The sequence below is a fragment of the Camarhynchus parvulus genome, chromosome 3 (assembly GCF_901933205.1).
Source record: "Camarhynchus parvulus chromosome 3, STF_HiC, whole genome shotgun sequence".
NCBI lineage: Eukaryota > Metazoa > Chordata > Aves > Passeriformes > Thraupidae > Camarhynchus > Camarhynchus parvulus.
The window spans coordinates 51,031,622-51,049,256 of record NC_044573.1 but is presented as its reverse complement, the minus strand read 5'-3'; the positions used below and the strand labels follow the sequence as shown (position 1 = coordinate 51,049,256).

The 17,635-nt window shown below is 41.0% G+C and overlaps 2 protein-coding genes across 3 annotated transcripts in view; both read right to left on the bottom strand.

Moving 5' to 3' along the window:
* VTA1 (vesicle trafficking 1) overlaps nt 1-8,185 on the bottom strand; it is a 38,844-nt gene extending 30,659 nt beyond the window's left edge. For both annotated transcript variants that reach the window (XM_030944832.1, XM_030944833.1), the window contains exon 1: nt 8,027-8,185. In XM_030944832.1, the coding sequence (XP_030800692.1) occupies nt 8,027-8,135 (109 nt within the window). In that variant the 5' untranslated portion in view covers nt 8,136-8,185. The remainder of the gene's footprint in view (nt 1-8,026) is intronic.
* Nucleotides 8,186-11,940: 3,755 nt separating this feature from the next.
* GJE1 (gap junction protein epsilon 1) lies at nt 11,941-14,732 on the bottom strand. Its single transcript, XM_030945856.1, has 3 exons — nt 14,607-14,732; nt 13,831-14,013; nt 11,941-13,434 (listed from the first exon to the last, which is right to left on the bottom strand). The coding sequence occupies exons 1-3, from the start codon at nt 14,643-14,645 to the stop codon at nt 13,039-13,041; spliced, it is 618 nt and encodes a 205-aa protein (XP_030801716.1). The 5' UTR covers nt 14,646-14,732; the 3' UTR covers nt 11,941-13,038.
* Between the last annotated feature and the right edge of the window lie 2,903 nt (nt 14,733-17,635).

The following is a 17,635-nucleotide window of genomic DNA, read 5'->3' as shown; positions in this document are numbered from 1 at the left end:
AGCTGGAATTTAAATGAGGGAAGCAAAGGGCACAAAGACATTAAATTGGATTCTACTAAAATCCAAAACTACTGGAAACATTTTCATATAAAAATGCTCTTGCTCTCATAAACATTAGTGTGTCATATTTCAATCATGTAATTTCTGCATGCAGGTCATAAATGTATTTCTACATGGCTAAGTCCAAGCTGTCTGAATTCAAGGACTTTTAGAAATAGATTTAACATACTGATAAACAAACTTGGAAGGTCTTACACTGTACTGTCTCTTCATTACATGATGCCACAGGAAACTTGCAAAAGACAAGACATTAGGCGGGCAGCATCAAATGAAAATCTAAAACATTCCAGAGAAACCAAATTACTTTCAAATACTTATTTTCAAGTAAAATTAACTTAGGGAAACCTGTAAGAAAAAAAATATATAATGAAAAAGTGGGGGAAATGAAGACTACAAAAATATAATTAAGAAACTCAAAAGAAGATAGCATCATGACCCTCTTGCCTCCCAGATTCTTCTACAGTATTCTAAATCTTACTGAAGAAAATGAGTGGGTAACAGTATAGTATGTTACATGCTAGACAAATTTTATTAAGACAAAATGATCTCAAATGCCTCTTAAAACTCCTGAAAGTTCAGCTAAATCCCCTTACAATTCATTTTAATAATAATAAAAATAATAGCATATTATAGACAAGCTAAATAGGCAAAACAAAATTTCCAATGACAAACACAACTTGTAACTATGAAGGTTAGATGACAAAACAAATAACATAGCAATACCTACTATGAATCTCAGGAAATGATTGTATTCTACACTGTCACACTTCTGTCTGGTTTAAGGACTTATTTTGCTCTTCTAAAATTTGAGTTAGAGTTATATGTACAATTCATAAGCTTCTTAGCTTTCCTACAATAATTAAACTATGCATATTTTTAAAAGCTGGTCTCTACAGTTAAATAAAGAAAATAAAGCATTTCCAAATAAAACATAAAAACTACATTAAACATAGGATTTATAGCAATTGAAATCTCTAGAATGCAAAAAGAGGAGAAGGCAGCTATGCTGGATTAGTTGTGGTCAAGTCATGAGGATAAAACAGCTTTTAGTGATTAGAGCACAAATCTGAAACATCCTCTTGTTTAGTTTAAACTGGAAGAAGCGTATTTCACGTGTTTAAACTACTCTGTGAGGTGAACCAAAGCACCCTAGATGACCAGGAGATGAGCTTCCAAATTGTACTCCTGACCTTACTGGCTACCAGCATCCACAGGTGAATTAGAAGTGTTGCCAGCAGGTTGAGGCAAGTGATCTTTCCATTCTACTCAGCACTGGTGTGCCACACCTGCAGCCCTGGGCTCTCAGTACGAGACATGGGAAGGGCCACAAGGCTGATGAAAGGCTAGGGACATGTCACACCAGGAGAGGCAGAGCTCAGATTGTCTAACTCTGGAAAAGCAAAGAGGGTCTTATCACTGTCTAAATACCTGATGAGAGGAGGGGAGCAGTGGCGAGTGATAAAGCCAGAGCCTTCTCAGTGGTGTCCAGTGACAGGACGAGAGGCAATGGGCTCAAAATGAAATACAAGAAATCCCATTTAAACATAAGAAAAATTTTCTACTGTCTGGGTAATCACACACTGGAACAAGTTGCTCTCAGCAGTCGTAGAGTCGCCATGCCTGGGGATGTTCCAAAACTGCCTGCAGACAGTCCTGACCAACCTGCCCCAGTGATTATGCTCTGAGCAGGGCATTGCACGAGGTGATGTACAAAGGCCTCCAACCTCAACAGTTTTGTGATTCTGCAAATCAGAATGTTGATGTTGATGCATCCCTCCTTCAAAGGCAAAAGCATACCTCAGGCAGGAAAAGACAGTTGTTAATTCTACTTCCAGAGAAGTAGAGTAAAAAACATATATAGAAAAAGAAATGATGAATTGTATGATGGAACAACACACCTTAGTATATTTACACTATACAAGTGAAGTTTAGGAGCTTAACACAAATATATGTAACTCAGAAAAGATTTCAATCTCTGAAGTACACTTGTTCTATACGTTCTCATTCTCTGTTAGAACAGATTATTTTAACATATTACCTATGTAATCAAAGCAAAGCCGAAAATACTACACAACAGTTAATACCATCCTAATTTTTGCCACTACCCACAGGCTGCTTTAAGGATTGTGGAGTTTATACAATTATCTTCATTATTCCCCCCACTTTTTTAGTTTTTCTGTCTCCGCAGACAAAGCAGTTTTACAAGCACAATCTTCCCCAGTTACAAATCTTTGAAATAATCAGAGCCAACAAACAGACTGAAAACAGAAAAAAAAAATAGAAAGCAAAGGGAAAAGTTTAAATTGAGAAAAATTTTTAGCTTATACTCAGAGCAGAATTGAGACAGTACACTATGAAACTGGTATTTACTTAAATATCTGACTTACACATATTAACTTACCCTAAGTAAAGAACAGATTAAATCTATTCTTCTGTATGCAAGCCTTTAAAACATTTGTTGTATTAGTAGCCCACAAAATAGTTTTCTGCCACCAGCAATATGAGAATATGAGAATATGGAAAATGTACTTTTACAAATGCATTATATAAAACTAGTAAAAAAGATTAATATTTAAACTGGAAAGCTCAGGGATTTGATCATATTAGATATAGAACTCTACAAGCACATTTTTTCATGCATTTGAATTCCACAATGTCCCAGTAGAAGTGAGGTCACTAAGCATGTGCTGAATCTCTCCAAATACAGCAAATACCAGTTACTTTTAATTTTATTAATACTTCTTAATTACATGCATCTTCTAAATTAATCATTCAGAAGGCACCAAGATACAATAAAAAATTGAATAATTTAAAAGCTCAATTAAAATATTTGACCATTATTAGTTATTCCTATTAAGAAGGACTAATTGGATATGTAAAGGATAAGAACTGGTAAAATATAATGTTATTTCAGTTGTAAAATTGCACAGTAACTATATTTCCCAAATTCTTAGTGTGGGCATGAACTTCACAGTCCTTTTTTTTGTAATAATAATATTAAATTATAATAATAATAAAAATTAAATTATAATAATACTTAAAATCTCATAATTTGTATGCAGAGAGAAGCTTGTTTCACAGGTGTCTGACTACACTTGAAAGTGACAAGCCAGTCACATTTAACAGATGGATATGTCTGTTAAAAGCTGAATGACTTTTGGTTCAAGAGGTTGTCAACTAGTTGTGGAATAAAAGTTGTCTCTTGCTTTTCTCTCTTGCTTGATTTCAGAAAACCACAAATGTTAATACAAGAGCCTGGAAGCATTTCTCTGATGCTTTTCCATCTCAAGAATTAAAAACTGAAGATTTTTTCATGCCTCTTTGATATAGATCATATCTACTGATCTTACATTATTTTTTTCTGATGTTTAGTAGACTGTAAAGCAAAAATCACCACACTTTGCTTTTTGAAAGTTACTAGAAACATAATTTCTCACATGAATTCATTGATTATCCAAATACTGTTCATGAAACATCAGTCCTTTTGTGGCAACTCACTGGCATTCTCTCAACACTTTAGAATTAGAACTTTAATGTTCAGTAAATACAGATACCATACATTTCTGCAAAAGGATTAACAATGCAACAGGAAGGCTGAAACAACAGCCATTAATAAAAATCTTGCTTTTAACTCTAAACTTTAAGTTTTTGGAAGATACGGTTACCTCTAAAACCTTGCAATGTGTAAAAAAAACTAACAAAACAACTCATCAGTCCAACTGCTTATGCCACAGTTGGAGACAAGATTTCTTCAGTTATTACAGGCCAGAGATTTTTTTATCAGAGCCTGCCTCCTTGTGTCTGCAAAATAACATGTCAAAGTAGTCAAACAGTTAGACTCAAGTAAGTTTTTAACATAAAAAGTTATTTTATTGACTACCAATCACATATTTGCCCTTTGCTAGACAACCAATGTAGCACACTTTTCAGGTATAAGCTGACCTTTAATGGACCTGAAATAGCTACATACTTAATGACAATGATTAACAAATAATACAAAAATGAAAAAAAAATCTTATGGGGAGGAAACCATTTTAAAATAAGGTGGTAGATTAGTAGAGTACTGGATACTTACATTAACCATTAAGTGTCTAATCTCTTTAAAAGGAGAATTATTTTGTGAGATCATGTCCTACTAAAAATTTTTTAAAAATAAACCTGGTTTCTTTATTTCTCTACAGGCTGTGTTCCAGGTAGAAGAAATGTTGCAACCATGTGAATTTATGTGCACACTGGCAGGAAAAAAAATATTTTAATTACTTCAATCAATTACACCCATCTACTAACAACAGATTGGGCTAAAAAGGTAACGGTACACACACAGCATATAAAGCTACGGATCATATTCTGCTTTGAATCTGAATACGTAAAAAAAGAAGGTTAAGAATGAAGGTTTTGTAAGGATTACACAGGATTACCAGCAACAAACCAGTTTTTAAGTTTTTGCAATGTGGAAGTACCACAACAAGAAGTGTTGTGTCAGAGTGTACAAGAACATCAATGTTCAACATTTTACTTTTCATGTGGAAAATTATGCGGCAGTTGAAAAAGACAAATAATCCCTGCTGTAGCTATTTATATTGTGTAAAAGAGATTAATGTTAATTAAATTACAGTTTCTGTAAATCAACATATGTCAGCAATACCAAAAAAGCAGGAGTCCTGCCTTTGCCCCCAGCCACTGCGTCTTGTTCCTTCTCTTTGTCTGTATGGGAACACAGCTGTTTAGGCAGCAGTGAATTGGCCTGGCTGAAAAATAGCTTATTATTGTCTTTCATCATACAATTACATCAACATTTGCTTCTAAAGCAGTCCAGGGTTGGGAATGAGAAGCTAGAGAAGGACTACAACATTTTCTTTAGGTGGCATTCTGATTTATGCTAGCTTAATGCTCAAAATGCACTACAACACAAGAGAAAAAGAGAAGGCAAATAAATGATGTAATTGTCACATAACTTTCCAGCTTTAAGAGTGCACCTAACAGCATCTATGATGAGAGACAAAAACATTAACAAAAGCAGTAAGTAGTTTCTTGGAAAATTTTATTGTAAACTATAGAAAGCAATATTTTATGTTGCAAACACGTCTTGCCAGAGTCCACTTGCATCCGATCCTCAAATTAATTTGCGTTATTATTATTATTAATAACACATTATTACACATTAATACAGCTCTTATTGTTAGACATATAAAAATGCAATTTAACTAAAATTAACATAAATTAAAACCTAGCATACAGATGCCCATACTACAAACTACTGTGCCATGGCAACATTAATAATACTGTGACTGAAGCTTTTATCTGGGTATGACCCACTTATGGCAACATTCCAAAGCTATAAACACATCACTGTTCAGAATGATGGCTACATCCACTAGCTAACCAATGATCCCCTTCACAGAGTGGCTGCATAAGCAGCTTTGTGATGGAACACGGCCTTTCAACAACACAGGGTGCACTCTGCTGTGCCTCACCAGCCCCCTGCTCCTGGGACACGCAGGGTGCCAGGCACAGGCCACAGCAGCTCCCTGCTCCTGGGACACGCAGGGTGCCAGGCACAGGCCACAGCAGCTCCCTGCTCCTGGGACACGCAGGGTGCCAGGCACAGGCCACAGCAGCTCCCTGCTCCTGGGACACGCAGGGTGCCAGGCACAGGCCACAGCAGCTCCCTGCTCCTGGGACACGCAGGGTGCCAGGCACAGGCCACAGCAGCTCCCTGCTCCTGGGACACACAGGGTGCCAGGCACAGGCCACAGCAGCTCCCTGCTCCTGGGACACGCAGGGTGCCAGACACGTGCCTCAGATGAGGCTGCTGGAGAAGCACCAGCTCACAGAACACCACACAATCTAGCACACACAAGAGTTTTCCTCACTCTATTCCTTCCACACAATACATTATATAAAATGCATAGAGCTCCTCTGAAACCCATTTCAAAGGCTCCACAAAGAGATGCTCATTTTTTCCAGTGAAGCCTCTAATGAAAAGCGTTACTTTAACCCTACATAAATCCGCATGGCTTTCAAAACATTATCTGAAAGGAATCCTGAAATGTTTTTGTAACACCTGCTCTACACTTCTAAAAATCTATCTTTTTAGTAAGGCTTTTACTATTCATAGCATGCTAGGAGTATATAAAGTACATTTTTTTATAGTAGCAATATTAATAATTAATACTTTGGGATTCCATCTAATTATGCCAAATCCATGATGTTAAAAATTAATGTTTCATAAACCTTACTTTTGCTTCAAAGCCAGAACTAAATGAAGAAGAAAAACCCAGCTATGGGGCACGAGTACTGCATTTTCTTCAATCCAGACAGACTCATCCACCACAGGAGGAAGTAAGTGTCATCACTGGAACACTGGTGAAAACACACTCTTCCCCTTTGTGTATGTAAAAAAACAAAGGATCAGAGCAAGACCTAACTTGAAAAAGAGGTGTCAGTGCTTTTTACTTTACATAATACTGTAATGAAACAGATACCTCTAGAATACAGTCTTTGCTATATTCAGTAATGAACCAGATGTGTTGAAGTACTCAGATGAAAAAATAAAATTTTCAGATTACTTAGGACAGACAAGGCAAATGACTTTACAGAAAACTAAGACGTAAGTTTCAGAATGCAAAAGACAAAAAAAGAGTAGAGACTGTACACTAAAACATTTCTGGTTTAAAATAGACTTGTATTTTATCACCTACACTAATGCATGTCTTTTTCTCGTACAGCCAGTCAGCGTGCTACATCTGACAGAAAAATCCAAAGAAATAAAGAAAAACAAACAAAAAACCCCTCAGTGCAACTCGACCTAGCTGCTGCTTCCCGCCATACAGTGTCACTTGTCCTGTGTTTTTCCAGTAAATAAAGAGTGAGTACTAGTGAGAACATCCAGTGTTCTACTATGCGGCTACCCCACCTTCCTGGTTGCACTTTTTCATGTTAGCACACTATTCCTGTGTACAACAGAAAAGGTAAAATTATTCTTCTGTCACTCAGATGACAATTTGTTCAGAGCTATCTGAAAACTGAATTTCACTGACTCATTCATCTAAATTAAGACCACCTCACAAAGAAAAACCACGAGTTCTACATCTATTTTTTATTTCATTTTTCTTGAAGACAAGCCAAGTAAACCCCTCGAACGACCTCCTACCTCAATAAAAATACCAATACTGTGATGACCCAACTTCCCTTTAAGGGTGGGTTGTCAACAACATAAATGTACATTTCTGGTGATCTGCTAGTGTTAGGCCGTTTACAAGTGTGGCTTAACTGTAACAGGAATTTAAGAGTAACAGGAAGCTTGTATTTCTTAATTCACTATACAAAGTCTTTTAGAAAGGCTCACAGTCTATGCTGACAACCATTAGCTTAGAAGTCACACCAGCTTGAAAAATCTACATATTAATTTGCAAGTTTTACGGTAAGGTTTTGCTGCGCTCATTTCAGCGAAAGAAGCAGAAAAAACCAACCCATTCCCTTTGAGAACTCCGAGAAAGTGACAAAGCCTCACAGAGGAGAAAACGAAAGCTTCTATCAGCACCAAAGACTCTCAAACTCAAAATACTTATTCAGGGTTACACAGGACCGACGGGAGGTGTTTTCAGAAGAAAAAAAAAACTCCGGAATACTTCTTGAAGGTTATTTTTTGTTTTTTTGCCGTGCTTATTAGGACTGTCCCATCAGGACCGCTTTACACGGTGGCGTACAAGCCGGCGGCGGGGCTGCCGGGACGCGCTCCGGCCGCCGAGGGGCTGGACCTCCGCAAGCACGGAGCAGGGGAAAGGCGGGTGGGGCTGCCGCGACCACCCCGCACCGCCCAGAGGTGGGGCTTCCCTCCGGCCCCGCGCCTCCGCGCATCCCGCGGGCCGCGCGCCCGCCCGGGCAGGGGAGGAGCGCTCCGCCCGGTGCAGCGGCGGCCGGGCCGGGCCCGCCGGGATGGCGCCGCGGCCGCCTCCTCACTCACAGTAGTACGCCACCACGGGCTCGCGCTTGTCCAGCTCCTGCGCAGTCCGCAGATGGTGCTGGATGCTCTTGAGCTGCGGCGGCAGCGGGGGCAGCGCCGGAGCCGCCATGGCACGGGCGGCGGCGGAGGCGGCGGCGCGCGGCTCGCTCCCGGGGCTGGCGCGCGCCGCTTCCGCTTCCGTCTCGGGCGCCGTGGGCGGGCGGGCGGCGGGCGCGGGGAGCGCCCCCTGCTGGCCAGGAGGGGGCGGGCGGGGCTGTCCTTCCGTCCGTCCGTCCATCCATCCATCCATTCATTCATGCGTCCGTCCGTCTTTCCGTCTATGGGGACCTACAGCCTCAAACGCCACCTGCGTGGCCCCTTAGTGCCTGAAATGCGTCCCACGGCAGCCCTGAGGAAGGGCTGGAGACTTGGGGGCGGTCGGGGCTGCTCCCTGGCACTGCTCCCAGGGCTGAGCAGTGACGCCCTCCCCGTCCCTTCTGCCTCCCTGTCCTTGGCAGGCCAGCCCAGAGAGCCGTGCGCACGTGGTCTGTGCAGGTGCATCTGCAAGTAAAATCCCTTCTCAGATTGAAACTTCTTCTCCTCGGTCTGCCCCAAGGCTTGCCAAGGTCTGTGAGGCCCTTGGGGGCTGAACTGTGCCTTTTCTTCTGGGCCTCTGCCCTTCATCCCCAAAAACTGTTGTCTGCAAAAATTGGATTAGATATCCGGTATGCAACAAGCCAATAAATACAGATTTGAGAGAGATATTGATTATTCATTTCAGAGTTGTGCGAGCCTGGATGTTTGGGGGTATTCCATAAATCAAGCACCCCAATTATCAGCACTTTATTATTTATACATTTTAGCAAAGGTTGCTTTGTTTTTTAATAAGAGAACAATAGTTCTCTTATTAATTAGTTTTCTGTATTCTGTTAGTTAATGATTCTCTTGCTTCTGCTGCAAATTGGTGAGCATGTTTAGTCTTTCTCATTTGAGTCACTTGGTTTCTTGGGTCACTCGTCCATGAGCTGGTGGTCAAGATTTCCCCCTGCCAGAATTGCCTTTTCCCCAGTTGGAGCTGATTGCAGCACAGTAGCTGAGTGGCCTTATTAGTTTCTTCCTTATTTTGTGAGTTCTGCCAAATGGCCCTGTGGCCTGTAAATTCTACATTCTTTGTGTCAACTCCCAGTGGGCATCCTTCTTCCCTAGTTTTGTTAACCTCCCTCAGGGTCTGAGATGGATGAAGGATGTCAAGCTCTAAACCTGGCAAACAATGTGAACCTGGTGAACAAGGCAATTCTACTAACAAGTGATTTGTTTTTCTAACACTTGGACATCAGTTAGAGCTTGCTTGTTAACTGCTGTCTGTTTTCACAGATTAAATCTCCCTTGTTGATTAAGCTTGAACGTATTCGAAGATTAAACAAAGAAAATCCTTTCTTAAGACAATGTAATATATTCCACATTTTGTAATACTACCACGGCCTGGCTAATAGGACTGGGCTGCTTCCTGATGGCTGTCAGAAAGTCTCAGCTCTGGAGCATGTGTCTCAGAGGATCACCACTTCCCAGATAACTTTTTCTCAGAGGAACCACCAGGGATTTCTGGATTTGCAGAGAGGGGATAAGAACAGCATGAGAAATGCGAACTGTTGAAACAAAATGATTTCAAATGAATCTCACAAGTTATTGCAATATAAATTTAGTGTCTATCTAATGGCATAGTTAAAACTGTTTTTACATTTCTTTTAGGTAGCCCTTTTGCCAAACCCCTTCTTTATCTCAAAGTGTCTGTTTGTAAAGAAAGGGAATGTCAGTGCTCCAGGACATGAAGAAGAGTGCATGCTGGAGGGAGGCACAAGCTAGGAGAGGTGGTTGTGTTGTCTCATTGCTGGCATGGGAGTGTGCCAGAAAGGGAACAGAAGGGAAATGATGTCTGAACAAAAGCGAGGAATCCATGAAGGGAAGAGAACAAGGAGTGGTAACACAACTGGGATGCTGTGGTGCTATAGTAGAAGCTGGCTGGCCCAGAGCAGCTATACCTTTGGTGTAAATGCAATCACGTCACAATTACAGCTCTTTGTTAAGTGAGAACTGAAATGGCCATGATGTCTGACTAGAGACAAAACTGACTGCAAACACATGAGCTGGGGATTGCTTTGAGTGCTATCTGTGAAAATTAGGTGGTTAGAGTATGGTGGAAAACAATGAAAAAGTCAAAGAAGCACTTACAGTGTGAACCTGATGTAAGCAACAAAAATGCTTCCTCAGTGTTCTGGGAGACAGGACTTCGTGTTCGCTGTGTAAAGAAATAGAATTGAATCAAAGAATACCCAGCTGTATTATAAATTCCTGTCTTAATAGCAAAAACAAAAAAAAAAGCCTTCATGATCATCTCAAATACTTGCTAAGCCTTTGAGCAAAAATCAGCTCAACACTGAGAAATACATGAACGCATATCAGTCTCAGAGGGAGTAAGGGTGGAAGGAAGCTGATAGAAAACATTGTAAGTGAGAATGAAAGTGGTGGGAGTTTGGAAGACTAAGCAAAAGAAAAGTTTATAGACACTTGAGAATACAATGAGCGCCAGGAAAACAAATGGCAAATATAGGAAAGAGAAGTGTTGACATCCATGGGGAAATTATTTCTTTACATGGACATAATATCTCCATCAATGTGTTCCAGAAACTAATGGCATAATGAGGCACAGAAAAACATTTGCACTAAAAGGCAATAATGCAATTTTTTTTTTTTTTAATGAAAGACTGAGGAATTTGACAATTTTAATTCCACAGGAAATGCAGAAAAAAAACAACGGTGTATCTGATTTTGAAGAAGGGAAATTTTTAATATGTTCCAGAATGTGACCAGCAAGAGAAAGGCCATGGTGGTCAGTAAACCAGCTCCTAAAGCACTCCAGGGATCTTCAAACAGTCCCATGCCAGTACTTGTTTTTCAAGGCTCTTGATGGTAACAAGGACTTAAAGAACTCCTAAGGGCTTGGGGGTCTTGGCACTCTTCTGACCCTTCTGAAGTGTTTGGAAATTTACAGAAGAACAAGCAATGACATACTAAGCACCAGGGAAAATACTGACAAGGTTGTGATTAAGTTATTTTATTATTATACAAATAACTGATGAAGTGGGATTCCAAGTGTACTGTTGGTAGCAACTGTACCTAGCACATGAAAGTACATTCTTTTTCTTAGTAGTTCTATATACTGTATGTTTTTCTATTTTTTTTTTTACCTGAGATTACAATTTTCAATTGGAAAGAATAATTCCAGATAGATATTGACATATACAGTGAAAAATTAGACATGTATCAACCAAAGAACATGGCATATTATGTAAACAAGAAGTTAGCACAGTGATTTTTATTTCATTTGCAATGCTTGCAAATATCAAATAACTAATTTAATATTGCATAAATCTGATAGCTTTGAGTGGATATTTCTTTAAGACAACATATAACTTATTTCCATAGGGAAAAAATAATATTAATGCTTTAATATAGCAAATGTATTGAAATATATAGTTTTGTCCTTGATCACCATATTTAAAAAAACACACATCTAGTTGTAGCCCACTTTGTTTTAAACAGCCCAGATTCAATCCAATCCAAGACACCTCAAACTTGCTATTCCATTTATTTAGCAGGTTTACTTTTGTGGGTGAGAATTACAAGGCTATGATAATTCAACTGTGTTTTGGACTTATTAACTAACACTTGGTGGTAAAACAGTTGGTAAGATTTTTCCAGAATTTTCTAAATATTTCTGAAATTACCCAGATTCTGTTATCAGGATCTCAGCTTTTTATGTTTGAAAAACAGATGGAAAATGGTTGATTGTTATAGCTATTTGTAGATATTTTATACAGGAAACTACCTCCTCTTTTCTTTCTGATTCTGAAATCTATTTTCTTTCCTTTATCTCACTTCAGCACAAGGAAATCACCTCTAAATTTAATATGTTTATTAGAGCTTAAGAAGAAGCTGTTGTACACAAAAACATCTGATGCCTATAAAAAAACCTAACCCAACCCAATACACTTACTGCATAGAATAATTTTAATATGCAGAGTTCTTTTTTCACTGTTATTCTAACAGCTTTAGTCAGAGCAAGAAAAAGTTAGATGTGACACAAAGAGCAGAAAATTCTGTGGGCCCAATTCTGCAGTCACCCGCAAGCAAAACACATTGAAATCAAATCATGATTGGGCCTAGGAAAGGCTTTTCTCCAAGATTTTATTTTGACACTTTGAAGCCACTTATGCAAAATTGTTAAAAAGCCCTTTTCCTCCTTCAAAATGTGATCATATTAAATTGGTAAAAATCTTCTACATGGTAAGCCAAAGCATAATGAGGTGTTGTAGTCAGCACAAAGAATACCATGCTACTCTTTCACTTTTAAAAGGAGATTCTGCGCCAGCAGGTGACAGTAGCTGAACCTCTGCAAAGTAAGCTGGTATCCATGGGTATGTTGTCACCACAGCCTATCCAGGAGTCTCCGCCCCTGGGGGCTGAGTTGCAGGTTGCATCTCAGTGGCACTTCTTGGGAAGATGCTTGAATGCTTTCTGGTACCCAGAGAGTATCCACTATTATTGTTCAATTCTCAAGCCATAAGGACATGTAAAAATTTTGCAATAATTTTTCCTAGAAGGCAATGGCCTTATTAACTCAGATAGCATGTGTTCAGAAAAGCTGTGAATAGAAGTGCGTTTATAAATAACCATCTCCTCACACGCAGACACTCCTCTGGAGGCAGAACTATCATAGGTGGCGGGTCATGAAAGTATATTGCTCTTGGAGATCTTAGTGCCTTTGACCTTCACATGGAAACAAAGATTATTCTCATAGTGTGCAAGGTTTAGATGAGAAGTTTATGTCAAGTGACTATTCTGCCTCAGTAATCGTGAGTGTGGTTCTCTTCTGCAGCACTGCATAGAGGACAGGAGATGTTTTTCTGCTGTGGTTTGAAACCATTGTTACAAAACTGCAGGTGGACAGAGCAGTCAATGAGTGTGAGTTGACATCACTGAGTTTTTAAGATACCTAGCCTTCTACATGAGATCTCAAAAATTTCAGCAACACACAAGATCACTGTAATCACAGTAAATGTGTACATTGCAATAAGAAAGATTGTCTTTTCAAAGTGCTCTGGCACCATGCATCGGGTAATGTTAAACTTTTTATCAAGTGCTCCCACATCACACATGTAGACTGCGTTCACTTTGAAACCAAAGAGCTGAATCTGAAGCCAAAAAGCCACAACTTCAAGGACGATCCTTAAGAAAACAGAGAAGATATAAAAACCAGTGTAGGATGACTTTTGGAGAATATCTTCCTGTTTGATGCTCTTACAAGCAGCATAAAGGTGAAAAAAAGCTCCAGGTACCAGTACAATCACCAGCTGTAATGCCCAGAATACCTAAAATGTAGCAAAAATGTACCTGTCAGATCATTTACAACTGCTTTGGAACAGCTAAAACACATGAATATTGGAACATTTTGCAAGTCTGTTTTTCATATATATCAAATGCATAAAAGCTTAGATGACAATAAAGGTAAAAAGCAGTTATGTTTTGATTTGAAAAGTTTAGTTGGGTTCTGAAACATGAGTATTATTTTGAAGGACAGGAAACACAGCTCCATATTTAGTCACAACTAAAGGGATATTAAAAGGAAAATATTAATGAAAAAAGCTAGTGATAATTAGCCTAGTTGGTTAGTACTTACGTGGAACAATCATGCTTTAATTTTTGCAGTTTACTTGCTTTACACTGGATTTTTACCATGAAAAAAAATAACAGAAAAAGATAATTACCTGAGGAGTTATAGGTCTGAACTGGTTGTAACAGAAAAGATTAACCTCTCTCTTGTCTGGGTCACAGCTGAAATGCAAGGCCTCATTTCCGTAAACAGCAAAGCCCAAAACACCAAGGAAAAACATTCGAATTGAGCCAAAAAAAAGAGTGTGGAATTGTCCAATTACTGTTGGCGGCCGGAGCTGCAAATCAGAGGGTTCATTCAACATAAAAAACCAAAAATGAACAGTGTTATTGTTGGAGGTCTGCTTGCTCTTTTTCATTATCCAGAATATTTATTTTATTCTACTTGTTTTAAAGGAGACAGTTTGCCTATGAAGGGTGCAGTAGCTCTCTAACAAAATAATGTTCTTACAACACTTTATTGTTCCTACCAACTTTATATAAACGTTAATTTGTCTAGCACTTGCCAGCTCATTTGTTTCACTGCCTTTATCTGTATTCCGCTGCTGCAGAAGGCGCCAGACGGAGCTGAGCGCTTCGACCCAAAGGCTATTCGTTTTGCTGTTGTACTGATTCATTCACATGATGTCAGGTGATGGCAAAGCACGGACCGCCGTGCCACCATCAAACCTAACCATGCTTAGAGCCATACTTATTCCCGCAAATTAAAGTTCATTTTCCCCAAAGGGGCCATTGTCAGCCCGCTCCGGCCGCCTGCCCCGCCGTGCCCGGGCCGGGGTCGCAGGCAGGCGGGCGGCCCCGCTGGCCCGTGCGCGCTTTGGGGCCGGACCCCCGGCTCCGGTGGGGCCAGGGGCGCGCCCCGCGTACTCACACATCCCTCCGAGAAGCTCCGGATGTAGTTGGGGGACATGGCTGGGGAAGGTGCCCTGTGAGGGGCGGTGACGGCCGGAGCCGGAGCCTGCCCTGGCCCCGACCCCGGCCCTGGCCCCGGCCCTGGCTCGCTCCGCCCTTTGTCCCCGGGCGGGCCCCCGCGCTCGGGCCGGCAGCGGGCGCAGCAAAAGCGGGGCCGGCCGGCGCCCGCCGATAATCCTCGGGCAGCACCGTCAGCAGCGCCGGCCGCCACCGCCGCCCGCCGCGCACCTGCCCCTGCCCCTGCCCCTGTCCCTACCCCTTTCCCTGTCCCTGTCCCTACCCGTGCCCCTGCCCCTACCCCTGTCCCTGTCCCTGTCCCTGCCCCTACCCCCTGCCTCTGCCCCTGTCCCTGTCCCTGCCCCTGTCCCTGCCTCTGCCCCTGTCCCTGTCCCTGCCCCTGCCCCTGCCCCTGTCCCTGCCCCTGCCCCTGCCCCTGCCCCTGCCCCTGCCCCTGCCCCTGTCCCTACCCCTTTCCCTGTCCCTGTCCCTACCCGTGCCCCTGCCCCTACCCCTGTCCCTGTCCCTGTCCCTGCCCCTGCCCCTGCCCCTGCCCCTGTCCCTGCCCTGTCGGCCTTTCACCGCCGCGCCGGGGTACCCGCTGTACCGACCATCACCCCCGCCCGGTCCCGGAGACACTCCCTGCCCCGGCCCCCATCCTCGTCCCGGCTGTCGCCGGCGGGAAGAGCCGGGACCCTGCTAGCCGGAGCATCTAGAGTTTGTCAACTTTATCACTAAATCCAATAACAAAGGGTGCTGCAGGACTAGGAAGCTGTAGTTCCACGATTCTGAATTCAAAGAAACAGAAATTGAATGAAAACAAATAGTATTACCCACTTCAAAGTTGCTACAAATAACTTAATGGCAATAATTGCTACTAATAGTTTGCCAGCGTACTCAGTGTGTGGAGTTGGAGCAGCTCCAGAAGAGCTGTGCATGCGAGTCCGTGCATGAGCCAGACACTCCTGCTGGTAATCTGCCGCAAGGAAGTATTTCAACTCAGTAGTTTGAACCTAGTGGGAGTTCTATGGGAAGATGGCGAGTGGAAGGATGGAGACAGGAAACCAGTAAAGGGGAAATGCTAATTCGTCATTCACTCAGTGGTATGCAGTAGATTATTTGGGGTGCAAATAGGAAAGTGAAATCAGGTCACCGGATCCAGAAAGGGGCAGTTACTCTTTTGCCTCTAAACTCAAAAGAGAGCCTCCCTTGTAACTGGCTGCAGCATGACTTCAAGTTGATGTATCAAAAAGCATTGTTCCCTCTGTCATGTATGCTCATAGGCATGGAAACATAGGCAGAAGAGGGGAAGTGATGGGAATTGGTGTTTATTTTATTTATTTTTGGATTTAGCTCTTGTGTCTCTAAGAGGTGCCTCAATGACTGTGTTAATGATATGGTTGAAATAACTGTTGTAAGACATCAGAACACCCTTTGTAAAGGGAACCCGCCCTGCATCTACTGAAAGAAGGTGAAAAGTACTCCAATAAGTGCATGTAATTTACTGCAGCCCCTAGTTCAGGCAGTTAATTAAATGTCTGTCTCCTGGAGTACTGTAAAAGATGCTGTATCGGTAGCACCCAGGCTGAGTTTCCAAACGTTTTTAATGCAATCTGCTGCTCTGCTGCATAGAGAGAATGCCGAGATTTGTGTATGTCAAATAAACTAAAAGCAGTAATGTCTCTCAGTGGTGTGTGATCTGCAATAAAGTACTGTTCTCAGCGTGGTGACTGACCTTCACCAAAATGCAGTGATTTTGGTCACAGTGAATTGTTTTTCAATACATATGGAACTTAATTATCACCTAAATGCAATTCTAGTGCTCCCACAATACTATGAAAGGACTAAATTAGTTCAGCATGTTTAATATCAGTAACATTTCAATAATTTAATTATTTTAAAATGTGAAATGCCCATTGAAAATCTGCTGTTAAATGTACCTCAAAAAGTAGTTGTGTTTGCATTTAGTAGGATCTCTTTAAATAGAAATGTTTACAAACACCATAGAAAAAATCAACAACTCCTAGTTTCTAAATTGAGATAGATCTTTCAAAGCTTTTTGTCATGCTTGGTAGAATGGTGATTATTTGCACATTAATTGATGAACATGAACCCATAAAGTTTGGTCAGCATTTGATTTCACAATAAATAGAAACAATATTTCAGAACACATTTTAGGTAAAAATCAGCACGATACAAATGTTACTTTGTATCTTTTTTTATTTTTAGGTGAGAATCGCATGATTACTTACCTGACTGGATTGTCTAATGCAAGGCAATCAACAATCAACCTCAGTAACAATATAGAAACTTGAATCTCTGTCACGAGATAAAGACACTACAAGAAGACTTAGCTGGCAATGCCCTGATTTTTTTTCTAGGAACACATAAGGAATACAGCTGCACTGAAATATAAAAAACAAATTAATTCTGGAGAGGTTGTCAGATAAACCCAATACAAACCCCATGGGTGTCTGCAGTAAAACCCCACAGAGTGTGATGAATGAGCCCACAATAAAATTGTCACTTTCTTTGAAGTGGCTCCAGTGTTATGTGAGCTCAAGCACAGGAATCCCATTATCTTCACACTAGGAGGAACTAATAGCAATGTTTTTCTTTTGTCATGTGTGTTCAGTAATGTGCTTCTTAACACCACATTAGAAAGATAACTTGAGACAGTAGAGTAAGCTGGCATTGTGCAGTCCTTTTGAGTGCAGAGGGAACTCAAGCCATTCCTTGATACTTCCTTGACAGAAAATCATTATTTTGAATCTATAGGAGCAGCTGTCTGTTAGTTGTCTATCATGGACAAATGGGATGGAAGATGTTGATATCACATTTGTTTCTAAGTGAGTCTGAAGCCTGAATCTTGACTCCAGTTGGGACCTCAGTGGTGTGCTCTTTAACCTTTTAATGAGTTGAAGTCCTACTGAATGAATACAGTAAAACAAATGGAATGTAAATGCATGCATATTGTGCTTAGACGGATGA